General features: G+C 54.5%; 1 protein-coding gene across 1 annotated transcript; it reads right to left on the reverse strand.

Moving 5' to 3' along the window:
- Positions 1–289: 289 nt before the first annotated feature.
- KCNG1 (potassium voltage-gated channel modifier subfamily G member 1) lies at positions 290–18,453 on the reverse strand. The gene is made up of 3 exons (XM_006206650.4): positions 18,202–18,453; positions 5,968–6,767; positions 290–1,842 (listed from the first exon to the last, which is right to left on the reverse strand). The coding sequence occupies exons 2-3, from the start codon at positions 6,739–6,741 to the stop codon at positions 1,072–1,074; spliced, it is 1,545 nt and encodes a 514-aa protein (XP_006206712.1). The 5' UTR covers positions 6,742–6,767; positions 18,202–18,453; the 3' UTR covers positions 290–1,071.
- Positions 18,454–19,237: the final 784 nt, after the last annotated feature.

Consider the following 19,237-nt stretch of genomic DNA (forward strand, 5'->3'; position numbering starts at 1 on the left):
TACCCACACTACACGAGGTCTGGTGGTGCTCCTGGCCGGAAGGGTGCTCTGGAGGTCTTTGGGCGGCGCAGGGAGGCCTTTGGGGGCTTCAGACTGTGCTCTCCGATGGCCCAGAGCACTGTGGTCCACCCTCCCAAAGCATCAACCTAATGTAATCTAGGTTTACATTTAGGTGAATGTAAATGGTAAATGGTTTCAAGCATTTTTTTCCCCAAATATTAAAATGAATGTGGAGTAGAATAAAAAAATCCACACTACTCTTTTTTTTTTTTTTAAAGATAAAGTTAACTGATTTCACCTTTGAGTCAGCAATGCTGACTTGGTGTCCACTTGGCTGTTAGGGGTGCCTTGGGGGAAAAGTTTGAGATACAGGCCTTAAGGTGCAAAGGAGGACAGCGGATGGGAGAGACGGGACGGGGCTAAAGAGAGGCCCAGAGGCGAGAGGAATCAGAGAAAGAAGAACGAGGGACTGCAGTATTTAGCAGTAATTTCCCCAAAGGTCTCTGCCCTCTCTCTTCTCCTCCATCCCCATCAGGCGTGAAGGACCCAAGGAAACAGGCCCTTTTACTTCTGGTACCCACACTGGCTGGCCTTGCAGGGAAGTGCAGTTTCCTCTCCTAAGAGAGCCCCATGGAAGGCTTTTTCTTTCTGTTTCACCAGCTTTCTTTAATTGCACGTGGTCCACACTCAAGACAGACATGCAGCTGCTGACGTTGTGTTTTCTCTCCAGGCAGCCCCATGGAGCAAGTCTCTGCTGGGCAAGTTATTTACACGGCGGGAAGAACAAGCCATCTCCTTATAAGGGAAACAGGTATGGGGGCTGGGGCGGGCAGAGGGGCCATCAGGGCCGTGTGCTGGGCTTCACTTCTGGGCACGGAGGACCAGGGACCCCCTGTGGATGGTGGAGCATCCTCCCTGGGGTGTGGCTCAGTCCCTCCTATGCCAGGGCTGTGCTCCGAAGCAGCACGTGCCTTTGAAGGCTTCGGTAGTGATGGCGATGGCTTCAGGCCACGGAGGACGGGCAGGGCTGGGGGGCGTCCTGGTGGTGGTGGTGGGGGGTGTCGTCTGGGCTCAGTTGTTGTCTCTGGTGTCCGAGGAGGCACTTCCAAACAAGATGTCACTGTCGTGGGACATGCTGCTCAGCTGCGACTTGGTTTTGATGAGGAACTGGGTCCTCCGGAACATCACCCTCTCTTGCTCCTGCTTGAGCTCCAGGTAGGAGCGGGAGAAGGTGTGGAAGATGGAGGTCACGGGGAAGGCCATGAGGAGGATGCCGCTGAGGATGCTGCTGAGCGCCACCACCTGGCCGGGCGTGCTCCGGGGTACCATGTCTCCATAGCCCACAGTTGTCATGGTGATGACGGCCCACCAGTAGCAGGCAGGGATGCTGGTGAACTCGGGGCTATCGGCCATCTCGTTCTCGATGACGTAGAGGAGCGGGGCAAAGAGGGCGATGGCCACGCAGAGGAAGAGCAGCAGGAGCCCAAACTCGCGGGTGCAGCGGCGGGCTGTGAGCCCCAGAGTCTGCAGCCCCAGGGAGTGGCGGGCCAGGCGCATGACATACAGGATGCGCAGCGCCCGCAGGACCCGCAGCACCAGCCCCACCTTGTCCAGGTAGCTGTTGCCCGTGCCGGGCTTGCGGCGGCCCGCGGCGGCGCCGTCCACCAGCAGCGTGATGTAGTAGGGCAGGATGGCCACCATGTCGATCAGCGTCAGCGGGCTCCGCAGGAAGGCGAACTTGCTGGGCGCCTGGATGAGCCGCAGGAGGAACTCGAGGGAGAACCAGCCTACGCACACGGACTCCACGATGAAGATGTTGTGGCACATCTGGGAGCACTGGCCCTGGGACAGAGGGGAGAGGTCACGGGAGAGGTCAGCACGGAGCTCTGTCCTGAGTGGGGTGCTGGGCTACCTCGGTGAAAGGTGGTCTGGGCACGATGCCTGTCTCGGCCTGTCCCTGCCCAGCAGCCATGGGTCCTCTCTCTCTAGTTATGCTTGCTCCCTGGGTGATCCTGTCCAGCCCAGGGCTTGAAGCACCATCTTGACACTGACCACTTCTAACCTCTCTCCAGCCCAGACCTCGACCCTGAACCCCACACCCCAGACAGGCTGCCTCCGGGGGTGTCTGATAGGTATCTCAGACTCATCGTGTCCCCAAAATGGCTCCTGATTTCTTTCTGTTTAACATTAATTTTTATTGAGATGTGATTGACATATAACACAGTGTACAAATTTAAGGCATACAACTAGTTGATTTGATACATTTATATATTCCAACATGATTATCACATAGCGTTAGTGATGCCTCTATCACATCACATGATTATCATTTTGTGTGTGTGTGTTGGAGAACATTTACCATCTAGTCTCTTTGGGCTCCTGGTTGCCTGCACACCCACTCACCTGTGGGTTCCTTTTTTAGCGATCAGCAATCCCATTTTTCTGGTTGCTCAGGACAGACCTGGCCTCATCCTGACACCTCTCATATAATCCTCACAAAATCCCATTCACTCTTCATTTAAAATGATTCCAGAATCAAACTATTTCTCACTACGTCCACTGGCCCAACCTTGATCCAGCCACCATCCTCTCTGCAACTGGCACCTCCTCCCTGGGTGCCCTGGTCCCTTTGGTCTCTTTTGCACACACAGCCAGAGGGACTCAGAACAAGAATCAGATCCTGCCCCTCCTTGCTGAGCATCCTCCATGGCTCAGGGAGGTAGCTCAAGCCCCACCTGGGGCTCATCTGGCCAGGGCACCACCTCTCCCACTTTCTCGCCCCCTGCCTGCCTAGCTCACCTGCTCCAGCCCCCGGGGCCTCCTCACTGTCCCTCCAATACCCTGGGCTCACCCTCCAGCTCGGCCTTGACTTTCTGCTTCCCTGTAGGATTCCCCTTCCCCTAGACATCCCGTCACTCTGCCCTCCCTTCCTCCAGCTCTTTGCTTCCCTGTCGCCTTCCCAGGGTGGCCCTGTGTGACCTGCTGTTTAAAAACTCCCCTCTTCCTTTGTTCAGTAACCTGATTCCCTGTATCCTGCTCTGCTTGTTCATAATGCTCATCATCTTTTAATACGCTTTATAAGTTACTTATTTTTCATGTTTATTGTCTATCTCAGCCCCATCCCACTTCCTGCCCCCCTGCCCCAGAAAACTGTAGCCCTACAGGGCAGGACAGTCTGTGTACTGTTTGCTCTAGGGAACCCAGTGCCTGGAAAGGCCCGGCACGTGGCAGGTGATCAATTCATATTTGTTACCAGGATGGATGGAAGAGCCCTAGACTCGTGCTTAGACGGGATGCTGAGTCAAGGCCAGGCAGGCAAAGGGAAAAATGGGAGAGGTGGGCCAGGTCGGGTGGAGGCGGTGTCCTCCTGCTCAGCGCCCCCTGATGGCTGCCCCAGGTGAATCCAATCTTGTGGTTGGAAGTTTTCAGAGAGGCTGCAGTTTTATATGAAATCTCCTGAGTTTTACATGTTTTGATAATTCAATACAAAGAAACCACTCTAGGGGCCACTCAAACACATTTGTGTGCCCCATTTGCCACACAGGCTGCCAGCTTGTCGCTCTAGTCTGCAATATATCTGGACGGTGGACTGTCCCCAGTGGGTTTGGACCTCAACCTCAAGAGGACCTTTGGCAGAGAGGGAAGGCAGAAACGGTTCTGGCCTTGGGCATCTTGCCGGTTCCTGGGCACAGCTGGCTTCTACCAGACCTGCTATAAGAGCTTTTCTCTAGGAATATGTTAGAGTCTGGAAAGATGAACTAATAATGGGTGAGGTTTGAGGCCTCAGACTTCTTGGACAGGAAGCCCCCTCCTCTGGGAAGCCTTCCTGGAATGCGTCCCCTACGGGTATCCTCAGCACAGTTTGTTGGCCTCTCACAAGAGCCCCTCGGCTTGTGTCTCATACTTATAGTCACTGGAGTGTCACTGTCCTCTTCTCCATCCCCCAAATAGACTTGAGGCTCCTTGAAGCTGGAAGACTCATTCTGGTCACCCTGTCTGCCCTCTGGTGCTTAAATACAGAAGGTACTCAACTATGTGCTCAACTGAAAGTGAATTCCAGTGGTCTCTCAAATGAAGTCAAAGAATGGCATTTTCACTGAATCCTGAACAAGGCTGGGTATTTTTTAAAGCAAATATCAGAAGTTGAATAAAACTGGCCGTATCATTATTTTCCTGATAAAATTAGGATGGCATATGTTGGCGCTAACAGGATATCTACACTAAATACAGGTACTTCCAGACAGGTGTCAAATGACAAGCTTCTTCCCTCTCTTCGTTTGGCAGGCACATAGCATCCTTACAGTTAGCGCTTCCTGCTTGCGTATTGCCAGGCATTATCCACTCACTTCCCATAGACTCACTCATCGAATCCTCACACCACTGTGCAGTGAGCCTGTTCACAGCCCCTTGGACGCACTGGGAAACTGAGGCACAGAGCGGTTAAGTAACTTGCCTACAGATACACAGCCAGATGAAGTACGATTCAAATTCAGGCCATCTGGCTCTAGCCCTGCCCCCATCATCACTACCCTATATGCTTCTCAAAAGTTCATTTTACTGGTTGAGAGCTGTTTTCTCAATGCTGGTTTTAAAAATTCAATGTATTTTTTAAAAAGCACCAGAGACTCCCTGTGAGTTATAAATGCAACACTATTGCTACTTTTCCATAATATATGTGTGCAGAAAAACCCTCACGTGGTGAGCTGTTCCAATGTTAGATCCGAGAGTTCATGTAAAGTGCTTAGCACATGCAGGGTACACAGCCAGTGCTCAATAAATGCTGGCTGGCATGACATTTATGTTGAGTTCATATTGCCATACCTATTTCTCCTGTTGGTACCTGTCTGAACCTTTCTGCCTGTCTTGAGACTTCCAGATTCCCCCACGTTGGGGGGAAAGGGTCCCAACTCAAAGGCTAGAGGGTCTCATACACAAGGAGGCTGAACCGGGGAACACACATCTCGTGGACTCAGCTCCCACCAAGAGCTGCCGTGCTGGACTGGGGGCCTGACTGTATAAATGTTAAGAGAAGCTGAGGGTTTGAATTTTTAAATGAAAAAAACATTACTTTTAAACGTTGGCAACCAAATCAAAATTTGTGGGAGCACAGCGTGGACAAATCACACCCTTCTGCGGGGCTATGCGAGGTCCCTGGCTACCACATGGGACCCATACTTCCATGTTTAAGAAGCTAGAGTTTGGACTCGGTCAGACCTGGGTCTGGGCCAGCTGCTTTGCCTCAGCGTTCTCATCTGTCAAGTGGGTGTGTGAACACCTCCCATACCAGGGTGTGGGAAGACTCACTGAGGAGGTAAGATGCAGGCTGAGCAGCCGCCCAGCTCCTGGCTCCTATTAACTGTGTGCTAATTGAGCACACACTCTGGCAGGCCCTGGAGGAACTGCTTTACCAGTATTCTCTTATTTAACAGAAAAAATTGCTATTTGAGTGCACACACATACTTACCATTAAAAATTATATTCAGGACCCAGAAAATGTTTCTGGGATATTTTTATACAAAGGAATCAGGAAAGTTGAGCTGAGAAAGGATGGAAGAGAGTGAAATTAATTTTGATGGTATCTGGTTTATGTCATGTGCTTGGGGCCAGTCATATCATAAATCACATTGTCTGTTCACTCATTCATTCAGCAGAGAGTGGCCCATTGCCTCCTCCATGCTGGACAATGCTGGGGTGAGGGGGGACGGGGCACAGCATAGACCTGAATGAGCAGGCCGTTCAAGTTTGAATGTGGAGATGGACAACACCCACGTAAACACAATGTCAGGAGGGACCAGGATGCTACTCAGCCGGTGCAGTCAGGGAAGGCCTCCTGGAGGAGGTGGCAGTGCAGGTGAGAAGGATGTGGACTTCTGGGATGAGAGTGATCCTGCAGACTGTTTAGTTTCTGTCCTCGGAGACCTTCCCTGGCTGCAGCCAGCCTCCCCGCACACAGCTGCGGGCTCTTACCTGCTCCTCCTCCTCCCTCAGGCTGGGCAAGGTGCTGATGGAGAGGTTGACGGCGGTGACGGTGACAAAGAGCACCGACAGGCAGGCGAACACTTTCCCGGGCAGCCCCGAGTGCGGCCTCTCCACCATGTCGCGCAGTCTCCGCATGCAGCGGCCCAGGCGGCCCTCGCCCTCCGCCGGGCCCTCGCTGTCGGGGTCCTCGCTGTCCAGCGCGTCCTCCTCGTCCTCCCGCTCCACCATCTCCGCGAACTCCTCGATCTTCTGCAGGTAGCGGCGCTTGCAGCAGCCGTCCAGGTGGTCCTCGGCGATGCCCCAGTAGAGCAGCTCCTCCTGGAAGGACAGGGCGCACATCTCCCGCAGCAGCCGCAGCTTGCCCGCGCGCAGGAAGGTCAGGATGGTGCCAAACGCCCCCGGGTTGCGGTCGAAGAAGAACTCGTTGCAGGTGACGTCGTAGTCATCGCACACGTTGAGGATGTCGTCGAAGTTGGTGCAGGCCTTGAGCTGGCCCAGCCGTGTCAGCGGGAACTCCTCCAGCGTGGTCCAGGGCAGCGAGTACTTGATGCCACCCACGTTGATGATGATCTGCCGCCTGCGGTCCTCGGGCTGGCCGCCCTGGCGGGGCTCGTCCTGCGGCCGCAGCCGCTGGGCCCGGCGGTAGAAGACGCCCTTGAGCGACTGGCTCTGCGGGAAGAAGGCCGGGTGGAAGGAGGCGTCGGAGGCGCAGCTCAGCGCGCTGTAGTCGTAGTCAGAGTTGTCTCCCGGTAAGAGGGTCATTTTGGGCCTTCACATCCCTCTCAGGCCTGGCGGGGAGAAGAGGGGAAAGACCCTCAGTGATTCCCGACTCTCAGCGGACAGTGCTGCCTCTGCAGGCATTTGCTGCGACAGGCTCAATTGCATTCCCCCCAATTCACAGGGGGAAGCCCTGACCTCCAATGGGATGCTATTAAGAGGTGGGGCCATTGGAGATTAGGTTTCCACGAAGTCATGAAGGTGGCGCCGCATGGTGGCATTAGTGCCCTTATAAGGAGCAGAAGAGACATGGAGCTCGCTCTCTCTCCACCACATGAGGGCACAGTGAGAATGTGGCCGTCCGCAAGCCAGGAAGAGAGCCCTCATCGGAACTGACCACATGGCGCCCTTATCCGGGACTCCCAGCCTCCAGGGCTGTGAGCAGTAAATGCCTGCTGCAGAAGTGACCCAGCCCAGGAGTTTTGTTACAGCAGCTCGAGCTAAGACATTCACTGAAGAGTGAAGACAGCAACACTGTCATTCAGCATCTCCTAAACGTCACGGTTCCTCCACATCACTTACACCACACCCCTCACGCCACAGAAATATACTGGGTGCTACTGGGGGCCAGGCATTGAGCACTGGGGGTTCACAGACATGTACAGAAGCAGACGTGGTCTCTGACCCCACAGAGCTGACAACCTAGTGGACCGTCATGCAATATCTGTACTGTTATCTACTTAGCACTTTGTTTGCCTAACGTTTTTGGTATTTATTTAGTTTTGAAAGCAGTTTAGTGTAGACCAGTAGTTCTTAGCCAGGGCTGATTGTCTCCTGGGGGACGTGTGGCAATGTCTAGGGGCATTTTTGGTTGTCATGACTGGTAGATGCTACTGGCATTGAGCAGACAGGGGCTGAAGCTGCTGCTAAAAATGCTATGATGCACATGACAGACTCAGGCCCCCGGTGTCCAAAGTGCCAAGGCGGAGAAGCTCTGGTGTTGTGGTTACACATGCAGACTTCGGATCCATGTGGCTTGGTTAAGTTACTCAACCTTAATGTGTTTCAATGTCCTCATCTGTAATACGGGTATAACCACATGACCTACTTCACAGGATTACTGAGAGGACTCACTGAATTATGTACATAAGACCACTTAATACACTGGCTGGGCCATGGGAGATACTCAATATTTGCTGTCTACTGTTACTAATAGTATTTAACACAAAGGGACACCTTGCATTCCTTCCATATGTGGAAAACTGGTATCACTTGCCATAAATAAGAGACAGTGTCCAAAAAACGGCACAGTGATCACAACAGTGCTGTGTTTGCTCATATCTCAGCAAACATCATCCTAAGGCTACAGGAGTGAACTGGGCAGGCACGCTCACTCCTCCAGGAAGCCTTCCTTGGCTCTTCCAGCTAAATCAAGAGTTATCCCCACCCCTATTTATCTTCACTCTACTTGCCACCCTGTTTCAGAATTGTCTGTGTGCCAGCCAGGCTCCTTCAGGAGACTGCTGGCTCCCTGGGGGAGGAAAGTGCTTTTCTCATCTCTCAGTCCCTGTGCCCAGCAGCAGAAAAGCGCCAAGTGCTCGACAAATGAGTCCATTTCCTGTCGGGGAGGCCAACACGGTGAGGGCACTTCTGAGAAACCGAGGTCAAAATATCAGCTTACACAGACTTCTTCCTTCCCAATCCTCAAAGCTAAGGGTTTGTGCTACTAGGATGAGACGGCTTATTCATTCATAGTTTGTGGGCTGCATTTGGTTCACAAATATTTTGCCCAGCTTGGAGAAGATTCTGAAAATGGAGAAATTTCATGTAAAAATTCATGTATCTTGGTTTCTCTTGAGAAATCAGATGATCTGGTAATTTGGCTTAAATTCCAGCTGAGAACTGAGTTCCCCTTTTAGGCTGGGCATGCCTGCTGCAACCTGCCACAGTTCCCACCCTGCCTTGGTGTCTTTCCAACATCCCCCTCTATGTATGTTCTCGTGTATGTTTCCTTTCTGGCTCCTGGAGGCATTTGAGTTTGAGACCCCCAGACTACAGCAACAGAACTCTCCAGAATTAAGATGATCCACAGAAAAGGACCCTAATACTTTGCTTTAAAAAAATTCACCATCCATCCCCCATGGATGCAAGTGGTACCGGCAAAGTCTATCAATTCCAAATGGAAACCCTGAGTGTCCATCTGTGCTATGGACATGTCCGGGGGAAACACACGCACGCACACATACACACACACACACACACCCTTGCGTGGATGAGAAACAGTGTTTAACAGGAGCCACAGAGATTTCCAAATTCCAAAGGGGCTCCTTCCTAACAGAAATTCTTTTACAAAAGCAAATCATCCCTCCACTTGTTCAGCTTTGGGGAAAGCTACAGTTTCACAGATCAGGTTTTGGAAAACTAGGGTACACCTGTGTTTGAAGAAAGATGATTTGATTTTAAAGCTTTAAGAGGGTTTTTTAACTTCACCTAAAATTGGAACTCATCTCCTCAGGCAAAGCCTGCCAGAATCCCTCGGAGAAGGATCGCTTTTAGGCACTTCATGTTAATGCTACTGCTTTTGAGCTTTGCTGCTTTATCTTTGCCACCAAAGACAAGAGATAAAAAAAAAAAAAACCAAACCAAAAAAAAAAAATTCGACATTCTGTTTGGCAAGAATGATGATGGAGGCAGACACACTCCTCTCATCCTGCAAGCCCCGGGGCACTCTGGTGAACCCCCTCCGCCTGTAATCACCTCTTTCCTTGCAGAATTTTCTCCTTTCAACCCTCCTTGCTTTCCGCTGGAGGGATTAATGACTCCTCATTTATTTCTCTTGTGACCTATGTGAGTTAAAGCCTCGGCCTCCTGCTTGGAAAGTTCTGTCTCAGGAGACTGGTAAGGAGAGGAGAGGAAAAGCATGCTTTGTTCAGGCTGCTTGTACACGGGGGGCCAGAGGTCCCTGGGGAGGGAGGCCCAGAGGCTGGAGTTTACTAAACGAAGGGTGGGCATACTTCTCCTGAGCTGGTCTAGGGGTTGCCCAGTTTGACGGGTGTGGGGCGAAGGCTCTGCATGCTCAGGTGAGGTTCACAGATCAGGCAGGCTCCGGAGTCCTGCTTCTGGAAAATAATGCTACTTTTCACCTAGCCTGACACCCTCACAAAAAGGCTGATCTTTTTAATTTTCTCTGTAGTGTTAGGTCCGTCAGTTCTACAGCGTGGTGGAATTAAGTGATTTTGCCTCTGAGGGTCTGTATGTCTGCTGGGGACAAGGAAGCCATTGGAGAAAGGGGCTGTGATGGTGGGGATGAGGAAGAGGAGTCCTGAGGGAGCTGTCATTCATTCATTCAACACTTACCACGTGTCGGACTGGGCTAGGTCTGGAGGCACAGTAGAGGACGAGACAGACCCAGCCCCTGTCCTCACAGGTGTGACCTTCTCCTGGGGGAGACAGTCTCCAAATAAGTACACAGATCATTTCACGCTGTAGGCAGTGTTGTGAAAGCAACAGAACAAGGTGACAGATGGGAAATGACTGGGGGTCAGTGTTAGCTGGAGAGGCCCAGGAGGGCTTCTCAGAGGAGGGGACCCTGGGGTAGAGCCAGCCCTGGGAGGACCTTGGGGAGTGTGTCTCAGGTGGAGGGAGTGGGAAGAGCTTGCTCCCCAGTCTGGGGATGGGCTTGGATGGTCAAAGACCAAAGGGAAGGCCAAGTGGCCAGGATGAGTGGGTGAGGGGAGGGTGGGAGAAGATGAGCGTGGGGAGGTTGGCACGAGCCAGATGGGGCTGGGTTTATTCTACGTGGGTGAAGCATCCTTGGGAGAAGAGTCAGAGTAGGCTGGGGAGACCAGGCTGGAAGCCCCTGTAGTCATTCTGGAAAGAGACCATCGAGATTTAGACCAGTGGAGGGGTCTGGAGAATTGGGTGGATTCAGGATGGACTTCGAAGGAAGAGCTGATAGGACTTGCCGCAGGACTGGAGTGTGGTGGGTGAGGGGGAAAGGCAAGGATGCTAGGATTCCAGTGGTGCCATTCACCCAGCTGGCGATAGGTGGCGCCATGATGAGGCCTGAGCTAGAGGCAGCCTTTCCAGGTGGTGGGATGATGGACAGGAGAGGGTGGGGGCAAATCTCAGAGAGAGAGCAGGGATGGGGGCCTCGCACATGGATGGACGGATAGATGGTGCCTGACCACCACAGCTGACCTGGTGACTGTGTGTGTTGGAGGGGATGAGGTGGCATTAGCTGGTGGCTTTGACCTGGCTGAGCTGGAGAAGGCAGGAGGGCCAGGCTAGCAGAGATGTGGTGAAACCCAGAGGCCAGTGTCCCCCGTGCCCAGTGCCCACTTCCCCGCTGAAGCTGCCCTCCACCCCAGGCCCAAGTGGTGGGTGCAGGTAGACACTACTAGGGGGTATGGTCAGCAGAGTAATGCCTCCCCCCCCCACCCCAACCCCGGCCAAAAGATGTCCATGTCCTGACCCTAATCCTTGGAACCTGTGAATATGTTAGATTATGTGACAGGGAGGAATCAAGGTTACAGACGAAAGTAAGGTTGCTACTCAGCTTCTTTGGAGGTGGGGAGATTTTCCTGGATTCTCTGGAGGCCTATATCACAACAAGGGTCCCTAAAAGATGGAGGAGAGAGGCAGGAGAGTGTGCCAGAGTGATGCAGTGCTCCGAGAAAGGCCCGACTGGCCAATGCCGGCTTTGAAGATGGAAGGGGCCTCGAGCCAAGGAAAGCCAGCAGCCTCAAGACGCGGAGACAGGCAAAGAATGGACTCTCTCTGAGACCCTCCAGAAAAGAACACAGCCTGCCCACACCTTTATTTTAGCCCTGTGAGCCCCCTTCGAGACCTCTGTTCTCCAGAAGTGTGAGGTAGTAAGCTTGTGTTGGTTTAATCCACTCCGTCTGTGGTGATCTGCTACAGGGGGTGTTGAGAAAAAGCTGGTTGTCCTCCAGCTTGGGGGGCAGCTTACTGATGACCCCATGCTGGAGAAGCAGAAGGGCCCCTGGTTCTGAAATCAGGAGACCAGGGTCCAAGGCCAGTTACTCTGTGACTTTGGACAAGTCCTGTCCAGTCTCTGAGATGCAGTTTCCTTGTCTGTAAAATGGGGATATGAATGTCTCTTACCTCCTTGAGTCACGGTGAGGACTAAAGCAGCTGACACGGGTGATGGGCTCGGCCCAATGCTTGCCACACAGTGGACCCTCCACGGGCCTGCTCTGTTATTATTAGCTATGGTGGGCAGTCTATCATTCCCCTCTACCAGCCAAGGGTGACTCCTTTCTTGACCTGATCCAGCGGGACTGGAACACAGCACTGTCTGACCCTTAGAGCCCGGTGCTGGAGGGAGTGCAGTCTGCTGTGGCCTCCAGGAAAGCCATCAGGAATACTGAGGGGAACGAAGGATATTGGTGCCTTAAGACCCAGGAACCCCACTCCTATATTCCCCAGACCCGGGTCTGCAGGGGTTGTGATAGACATGGTCCATAATATGTTATTGGCACTTGGATCCTTGACTCAGGATTTGCTTCTGGAGACTCAGGTCCAAGCAAGGAACAAGGTACAAGAACGTGCATCCTGTGTTGCTTTGGTGCTAGCAGGTCCCCTAGTGTCCAGCCCAGGGGGACATGAACAGGAGAGCTGCAGCAGATGCAGATGGCAGACTCCTGTAGGCTGCGCAGGAATTAGAAGCAATGGACTAGATGTAGGTTTAGCAACACATTTAGATCTTAGAAGCATGGTGCCGAGTGGAAAACGAAACAGAAGTTTATAGCACTATGCTATTTATGTAAATGAACACACACACAACATGACATATTTTACAAAGACTCAAGCACGTGTAAGGATCTGTATCAACCACAGGGAGGGTGCCTGGGGGGGGTGCGGGGAAGGGGAATAAGCTCGGGGACCGGAATGCAAGGGGACAATGAATAAGACGGCCTGGCACAGGCCAGTGATGAAGAGTGGTAGGTAGGAAGTACAGAATGTGGTTAGCACCACTCTGGGTTTTAGTCCAGGTTTTAAAAAAAAGAAAAAGAAGAGCATGGAAACAATCAAGCCACCAGGTTCTGAATCTCCCTGGATTCCGTAGAGATACAGATTCCCAGGCTCCTTCCCAGACCATCTCAATCAGAATCCCTAAGGGGGGGCCCCAGGAACTGGCATGTTTGAAGGCTCCCCGAGAGCCTGCTGAAGTGTGAGCGAGAGGGGAGGGAGGGGGCCAGGAATGCCTGCAGACCACCTTCGGCCTGGGGCTGAAGGAGCTTCTCTGGGCTTTGGTGGGGAGCCCCCGGCCCAACTTCTAAATCTCCTTGGGGTTCTGGGAGGCTCCACGCTAGGGGAACTTCACTGGAGAAGCGGAAACCCTCTGCTTGGAGAGAAAAACCTGCACTGGGCCTGCCTGGATCAAATGCCCCTTCGTGAGCCCACCAACCTGTTGACACTCCCCGTGCAATTTCTTCTCCTTTCTCCTGGGGGAGAGGTGATGTTCAGAAGCTATGACGGAGGCTGAGTACACATTTCCAGAGAGCATTTAAACCAGGAGTTCTGAGGGGCAGGTCCCCCTGCCCCTCAAGGAGGCTGCTCTGTGTCAGCATCTGACTTTGAGGGCGGGGTGCAGGGCCTGGGGGGCAGGACTCAGGCGTGGGGAGCAGGGTGGGAGAAGGTCTAAGTGAGGCTTGCCTGGCCATCACTGCTGCCGCTGCTAATAACCCTTCAGCCTGATACGACCATCTGCATCCACTAGTCGCCGGCCCTCTTCTGAGCCTGTTTCCTCCCTCTAAAGCGGGGTAAGTGGCCTGTTCTGAGGATCTGGTGAGCGGAGGTTTGTTGCAGGTATGATCACCATCACCTGATTGCTCATCACCATGACCACATCCCACCAAGGACATATAGGGTCCCACAAACTGTTATGTGCTGATCCCAACTGCTGAAACACCTCTTGGGTCTCTCTGGGGTTTTAACAAACTGCTGTCCTCTCTCAACTTCACTCTTCCAGTCCTATGCCCGTCCCTTAGGACAGAGCTCTCGGTCTTTCTTCTGAGTGGGAGGGGGGAATGCAGAGAGCGCTCGAACCACTCCCAGTGCTGTGACACCACCCATCCCAGCCTCCCTTAATTACACACTAAGTGGCAGGCACTGTGGAAGAGCCTTAACTGCACGAGCCCACGTCCTTCCCTAAGAGGCAGGTGTTACTATTAACACCCCCATTTTACAGATGAGGCAATTGAGGCTTTGAGAAGCGAAAACTCCTGACTCCGGATAAGTGACGAAGCCAGACTCCATCGAGGTCTGTGGGACTCCAGGCAAACCTCTTTGACTGTGCATCTTAATGCCTCCTTGCATCATGGGATCCTGGGGGCGGGGAGGCGGGGGCCCACCAGCAGCAGCAAGCCAGAGACTAGGTCTCTCATCTCTATTTTCTCTGGACGGCCTTTTGAAAAGTCTTTGGGGAGCGGGGAGAAGCAGGCAATTGCCCACAGCTGGGGAAACTTCTTTACGCCTACTGTGCACCTGCACAAGAAGAGAGTTAAGAAAACAAAACTCCTGGTTTTGTCAAGTTCCGGATTGCCATTTTGATCTCTGGGCAGAACTCTCCTGTGGTGCAGACAGGCACCAGCGAGGGTGAGGGTGTGGTCCCCTGGACCAGGCTGCCTGGTTCAGCATTTACTAGCTGTGCAGCCTTATGCAAATAAAATAACTTCACCTCTCTGTGCCTGGATATCCTCAGCTGTGAACTGGGGTCATCACTGCACTGGCCTCCTAAGCGCTTGGAACTGTGCCCGGCACGTCAGAAGGGCTCTGTTTGCTAGAATGGCTTCTGTGCAGCAAGCTAGGCACCTCCCCTGCTCACCCCTCCCCTTGCATTTCCTTTCTTAGAGGAGGAATGTGAAGCAGACAACACCTTCCAGACGGCTAGACCTCAGTGCTGGCTCTCCCTCTCACTTGGCACTGAAGCCAAGTCACTCACTCGGTTGGGCCTCAGTTTCCTCATCAATAACATACACTGAGGAGGCGTGCTCTTCTGGTCGCAGAATAATTTCTCAAAGATATCCACGTTCTAATCTAACCCATGAATATGTTACCTTCCACGGCGAAAGAGATTTTGCTGGTGTGATTAAATCAAGGATTCTGAGATGGGGAGATGACCCGGGATTGTCTGGTGGGCTCAAACACAAGGATTCATATAAGAAGGAGGCAGGAGGATCAGAGTCAGAGAAAGAGACGTGATGACAGAAGCAGAGGTTGGAGTGACGTGAAGCCAGGAGACAAGTATGCAGGAAAAGGCAAAGAAACGGACGCTCCCCCAGAAGGAACACAGCCCTGCCGACCCCTTGATGAGACCCATTTGGACTTCCATTCCCCCAAACTGAAGGTAATACATTTGTGTTGCTTTACGCCACTAAACTGGTGGTAACATGTGGCGGCAGGAAACTAATCATGTGCAATGCAACTTTCTTAAGAAGAAAAAAAGGCATTTCTCTCCTGAGCTCCATGAGCTTTGGCTCCTTTCTCTCCCACCGCACTGGCCAACCTGTCATTCCCTGACTCCGAGCGGGTGTCGTGGGGACCCATCACCTCTCTGTGCAGCCCTTTCCCTGTCTGTGCAGCTTCATCCGTCAGGGCCAGGGCTCCTTGGCTGGGCTGACTCAGAGGCGGGTCATGCCGCATTAATCCTCAATTAAAACGTTAATCAAAACGGATCCAGCCATTAGGCTGGCCCAGGTCCTGGCATGCTGGCTCTCTGTGAGATGCTGTGCCCGGGTGCAGAATCTGTCTTTCCTGACTACCTCCTGTCCACCCTGGTTACAGTCCAGCCATGCTGGACCTCAGTCCTCCTTCCTGTGAGCTGGGGCGCCAGTCACTGGGTAAGGGGAATATATTTGCTGGGAGCTGGGTTCTTTCCTCCTTCCCCCACCTGCTCCCAAAGAGAGAACATGCCAGAGTCCCCCCGCCCCCATAAAGAAGACAGAGGCAGCCTGGGGAGCCTCCCTGCTCTGTTCCTGGCAAGATAACACCACGTGCACGTTTGCCTTCCACCAGGAGGTGCTTTGGGGTGGGAGCCAGAAGGTCCCTTTCAGTTTGCCTCCTTGCAGCCCCCAATTTGAGAACAGGCTTGGGGAGCAGTGAGGACCCTGGGGGAGCAGGAAGGGGACACCTGCTTAAACAGTCCCTCGTTTCTTTTTCCTTAGGAAGTGTTAAGGCTGCAGTGTCTGTGCTGAGCAGGGCGGGAAGGGAGGCGGGAAGGAAGGAGAGCGGGGTTGTGCCCCCTGCCCTGGGAGGCAGGTGTGAGGAAGTCCCCACAGAGCAGGGGAGAAGCCGAGGCACCAGTCAGCTCCTCTCTGTAGCGCAGTCACCGTAGGCTCTGATTTTGTTAGACTTCTGCTCTAGGACAAAAGTGGCCAATGGTGGTTGAGTGCTTGCAGCTAGACTTGCCTTTCCCTTTTTATTAATTCTATTTAGAGTGGCTTCTCCAAGCCGCCATTTTCCACCCTGGGGCTCCATCTCTGGGTTTAATGAGTCAACCAAGAGTAGATTCCCAGACCTCTATATCTTTGGCAACCGGAAATGTCTCTTCCTCACATTTGGAAAGGGGATGTGGAGAAAGGACAGCCCAGTCAAGACACCTTTTAGGGGTCTCGGGGGTTAATTCCTCAGTCCCAGCTTGAGTCTCTTAGCCCTGCACCCAGGACACATCTCTCTGCTCTTTTGTTCCCTGGGGCAACCCCCTCACCTCTTGCCAGAGCCCAGCTGTGTGTCTGGTGCAGAGAATTCAAAATGGCAGTGGGACGGGACCCTAGCCCCCAGATCTGCCCCATTCAGAGTCCAGGACTCCCCCAGCCTGGGTTCTCAGTCAAGCCTTGGTACATAATCAAGGCTGTCTTTTTCCAGTACACTCACGGTCCCCTGTGGGTTTGGAGTGTGTCCCAAGACAGACATCTTTCCACTGGAATGGGCTGGCTTAGGGCGTGAGTGATGAGGGCAACCCCCAGGGGCCATCCTCACCTGTCTTCAAGCACACCTTCCCTCCCTCCCTGCTCAGCAGGTGCCTCTGAGCTCCAAGACAGAGAACTTGCAGGTCAGGCTTAGATCTGACAGGTCCTGAGAAGTCTACTCAAGAAAGCTGGCATGCCTTGGCCCCTCCCTTGGCTCCAGCACTGGGTCCGAATCTCCAGCAGAACCAAACTTTCCTTGCTCTGGTGAGGCTCCCCAAAGTGTCTCTGATTGCAGTCATGTGTGTGTGGGTATTAAACACACCCTAGCGACTAAACCTCTGCTTAGATTCACAGAATCAGGAGCAGCCCCCCCTCCTGTCCAACACACACAATGAATCAGAGCAGTTCCTGCTCCCTCCTCTCACCTCCCCTGCATTGATCTCAAGGTGTCAGCCAAGGGGGTCTCTGCATCTCTCTCATTCACCTTGGTGACTTTGGTGCCAGGCACCCTTTCTGAGCTTAAGAATAGCATAAGTAAATGCCTGCTGAATGGACAACTTAACTAATACACCCCATTGGTGGGAGCCTGCCCTCATTAGAAAGATCAGTGTTTCTCAATGCCTTCCCCATTATTGCCCACCCCTAAGGAGTTTTCTAAAGACCTTTTCTTCTTATCTAACAACCTATTCCAGCCTCCCCCCTCCCCTTGAGAATGAATGCAGTAGATGAACCAAGGGAAGGCCATTCTGCAACCTGTCCAGTGACCTGCTTATGCACATGGGGGCTGTTCTCCAAGCTGCAAGCCAGCTTTCATCCTATCCCGCCCCCAACCCATCCCTCTCTTTCACAATTCTCTCCCCAGCACAGGGCCTCAATAACTGTTCAATGAACGAAATAATGAACGCTGGGCACTTGGTGTGGTGAGCTGCACATAGTAGGTGCTCAACCAATCTTTATCCAATCCATGAATGAATGGATGAATGAATGAATGAACTTCTCTTTTCCTTCCTCACCCAAAGATTCCAGTCTATCCAGGCTGAGCCCTTTGGGGTAGGGAAGCCCTGAAGGCTGAGGAGGCGACCTTCCCCTCCGTGAACAGAGCTTTCTCGGAGTCCCCAGCGCCTAGCACACAGTAGGCGCTCAATAAAAGTTTGTGGCAGTAATGAGTGACTCAATAAAGCCCACTGATGGGATGCTCCATCATGTGCCTAAGGAGTGAATGAACCAGTGACAGACGCCCCTCTACCACCTCCTCCCAACACTCCCTCCTCCCAGGATCCTCCCGCGAGGCCGTGAGAAACGTCCGCCACGGCCAGGAGGTGACCTCCTCCCGCCCTGTCACTTCGTACCCCGGGGACCCCCGGGAAGCACCGTGACCATGGCGAACGCGCTCCACGCCGCAGCCCACAGCTGCTGCCGGGTCCTCGGTGGCCTCAGCCGCTGCCCTCATCGGCTTTCGGGGTCCCCCCGGGGAAGCCGGGGCCACGGACACGTGCAACCCCCCCCCCCCCGAGCCAGAGTCCGCCCGCCCGGCGGCACCCGGCGAGGCTGCAGCGCGCCAAGTTCCCACCTCAAGTTCGCGACACGGCGTCCCCTCAGCCGAGTTGGCCGGGCCGCGGCTCCCGTCCCCCGGCTGCCGGCGGGTCCCGGTGAAGTCGCAGTCAGGGGCTGGAAGCCGGCCGCGCCGCCTCCCGGAGCCGCCGGCAAACTTCGGCCCCCGGGCCCCGTTCAGCGCCGGCACTCGGCCCCGCGGCCACCTGCCTCTGCCTCCCGGTCCCCGCCGGGCTCCGAGTGCGCGGGGAGCGCCGCGCCGCCGCCGCCGCCGCGGAGGGAGGGAGGGAGCGGGGCGGGAGGCGGGCCGGAGGGAGGGGCGGCGAGCGGGGCGGGGAGCGCGGGCGGCGGCGGCGGCGGCGGCGGCGGGGGGCGCGGGGCGCCGCGCGGAGCGGGCCCGGGGCGTCCGGGCGGCCCAGCGCCGGGCCCGGCACCTCGAATGCGCGGTGTTCCGCCAGGCGCGTCGCCGAGCCCCGGCCTGGCGCCTCCGCCGCTCTCCTCTCCCCCTTGCCCCGCCCGCCCTCGCCCTCGTGCTCCCCGTGCTCCGCTGCCCTCGGGCTGCACGCGCCCCGCCGCGCGCCGGCCTCCTGGGGTCGCGCGCCGTGTCACGTGCTTCCCTCGGCGGCTCAAGTGCCCCGCGGGTTCCGGACCCCTGGCGCCACTGCCCCGCGCTCCAACATGCCACGTAAAGTCCCCACGCTCCGCTGCCCCGGGGCCTCGCGCGCCACGCGCTTCGACATTACGGGGCCCACGCGCCCAGTTCAGTGCTTTTGCCTGGAGGTCCAAGTGCGCCTTTGCCCTTGGCCTCCTCCTGCCACTGAGGGCCAGGGACTGCACAGCCCTTGCAGCGTCAACTTCTTAGGGACAGCACGTGCAGCACCAGGCGCCTTTCCCTTCAGGCTCCTGAGCGCCACCGCCCCGGAGTCCCGGTGGCTCAAGTGCCCGCACCCCACCGACGCAGGGCACTCGGACCGGGTTCTGGGGTCCCCGCGTTCGGCACAGGCCGCCGGCTGGGAGCGACGCCTCGCCTCGGAATTGGTAGGAGCGGCGCTTTT

This window comes from Vicugna pacos, chromosome 19 (assembly GCF_048564905.1).
Source record: "Vicugna pacos chromosome 19, VicPac4, whole genome shotgun sequence".
Taxonomy (NCBI): domain Eukaryota; kingdom Metazoa; phylum Chordata; class Mammalia; order Artiodactyla; family Camelidae; genus Vicugna; species Vicugna pacos.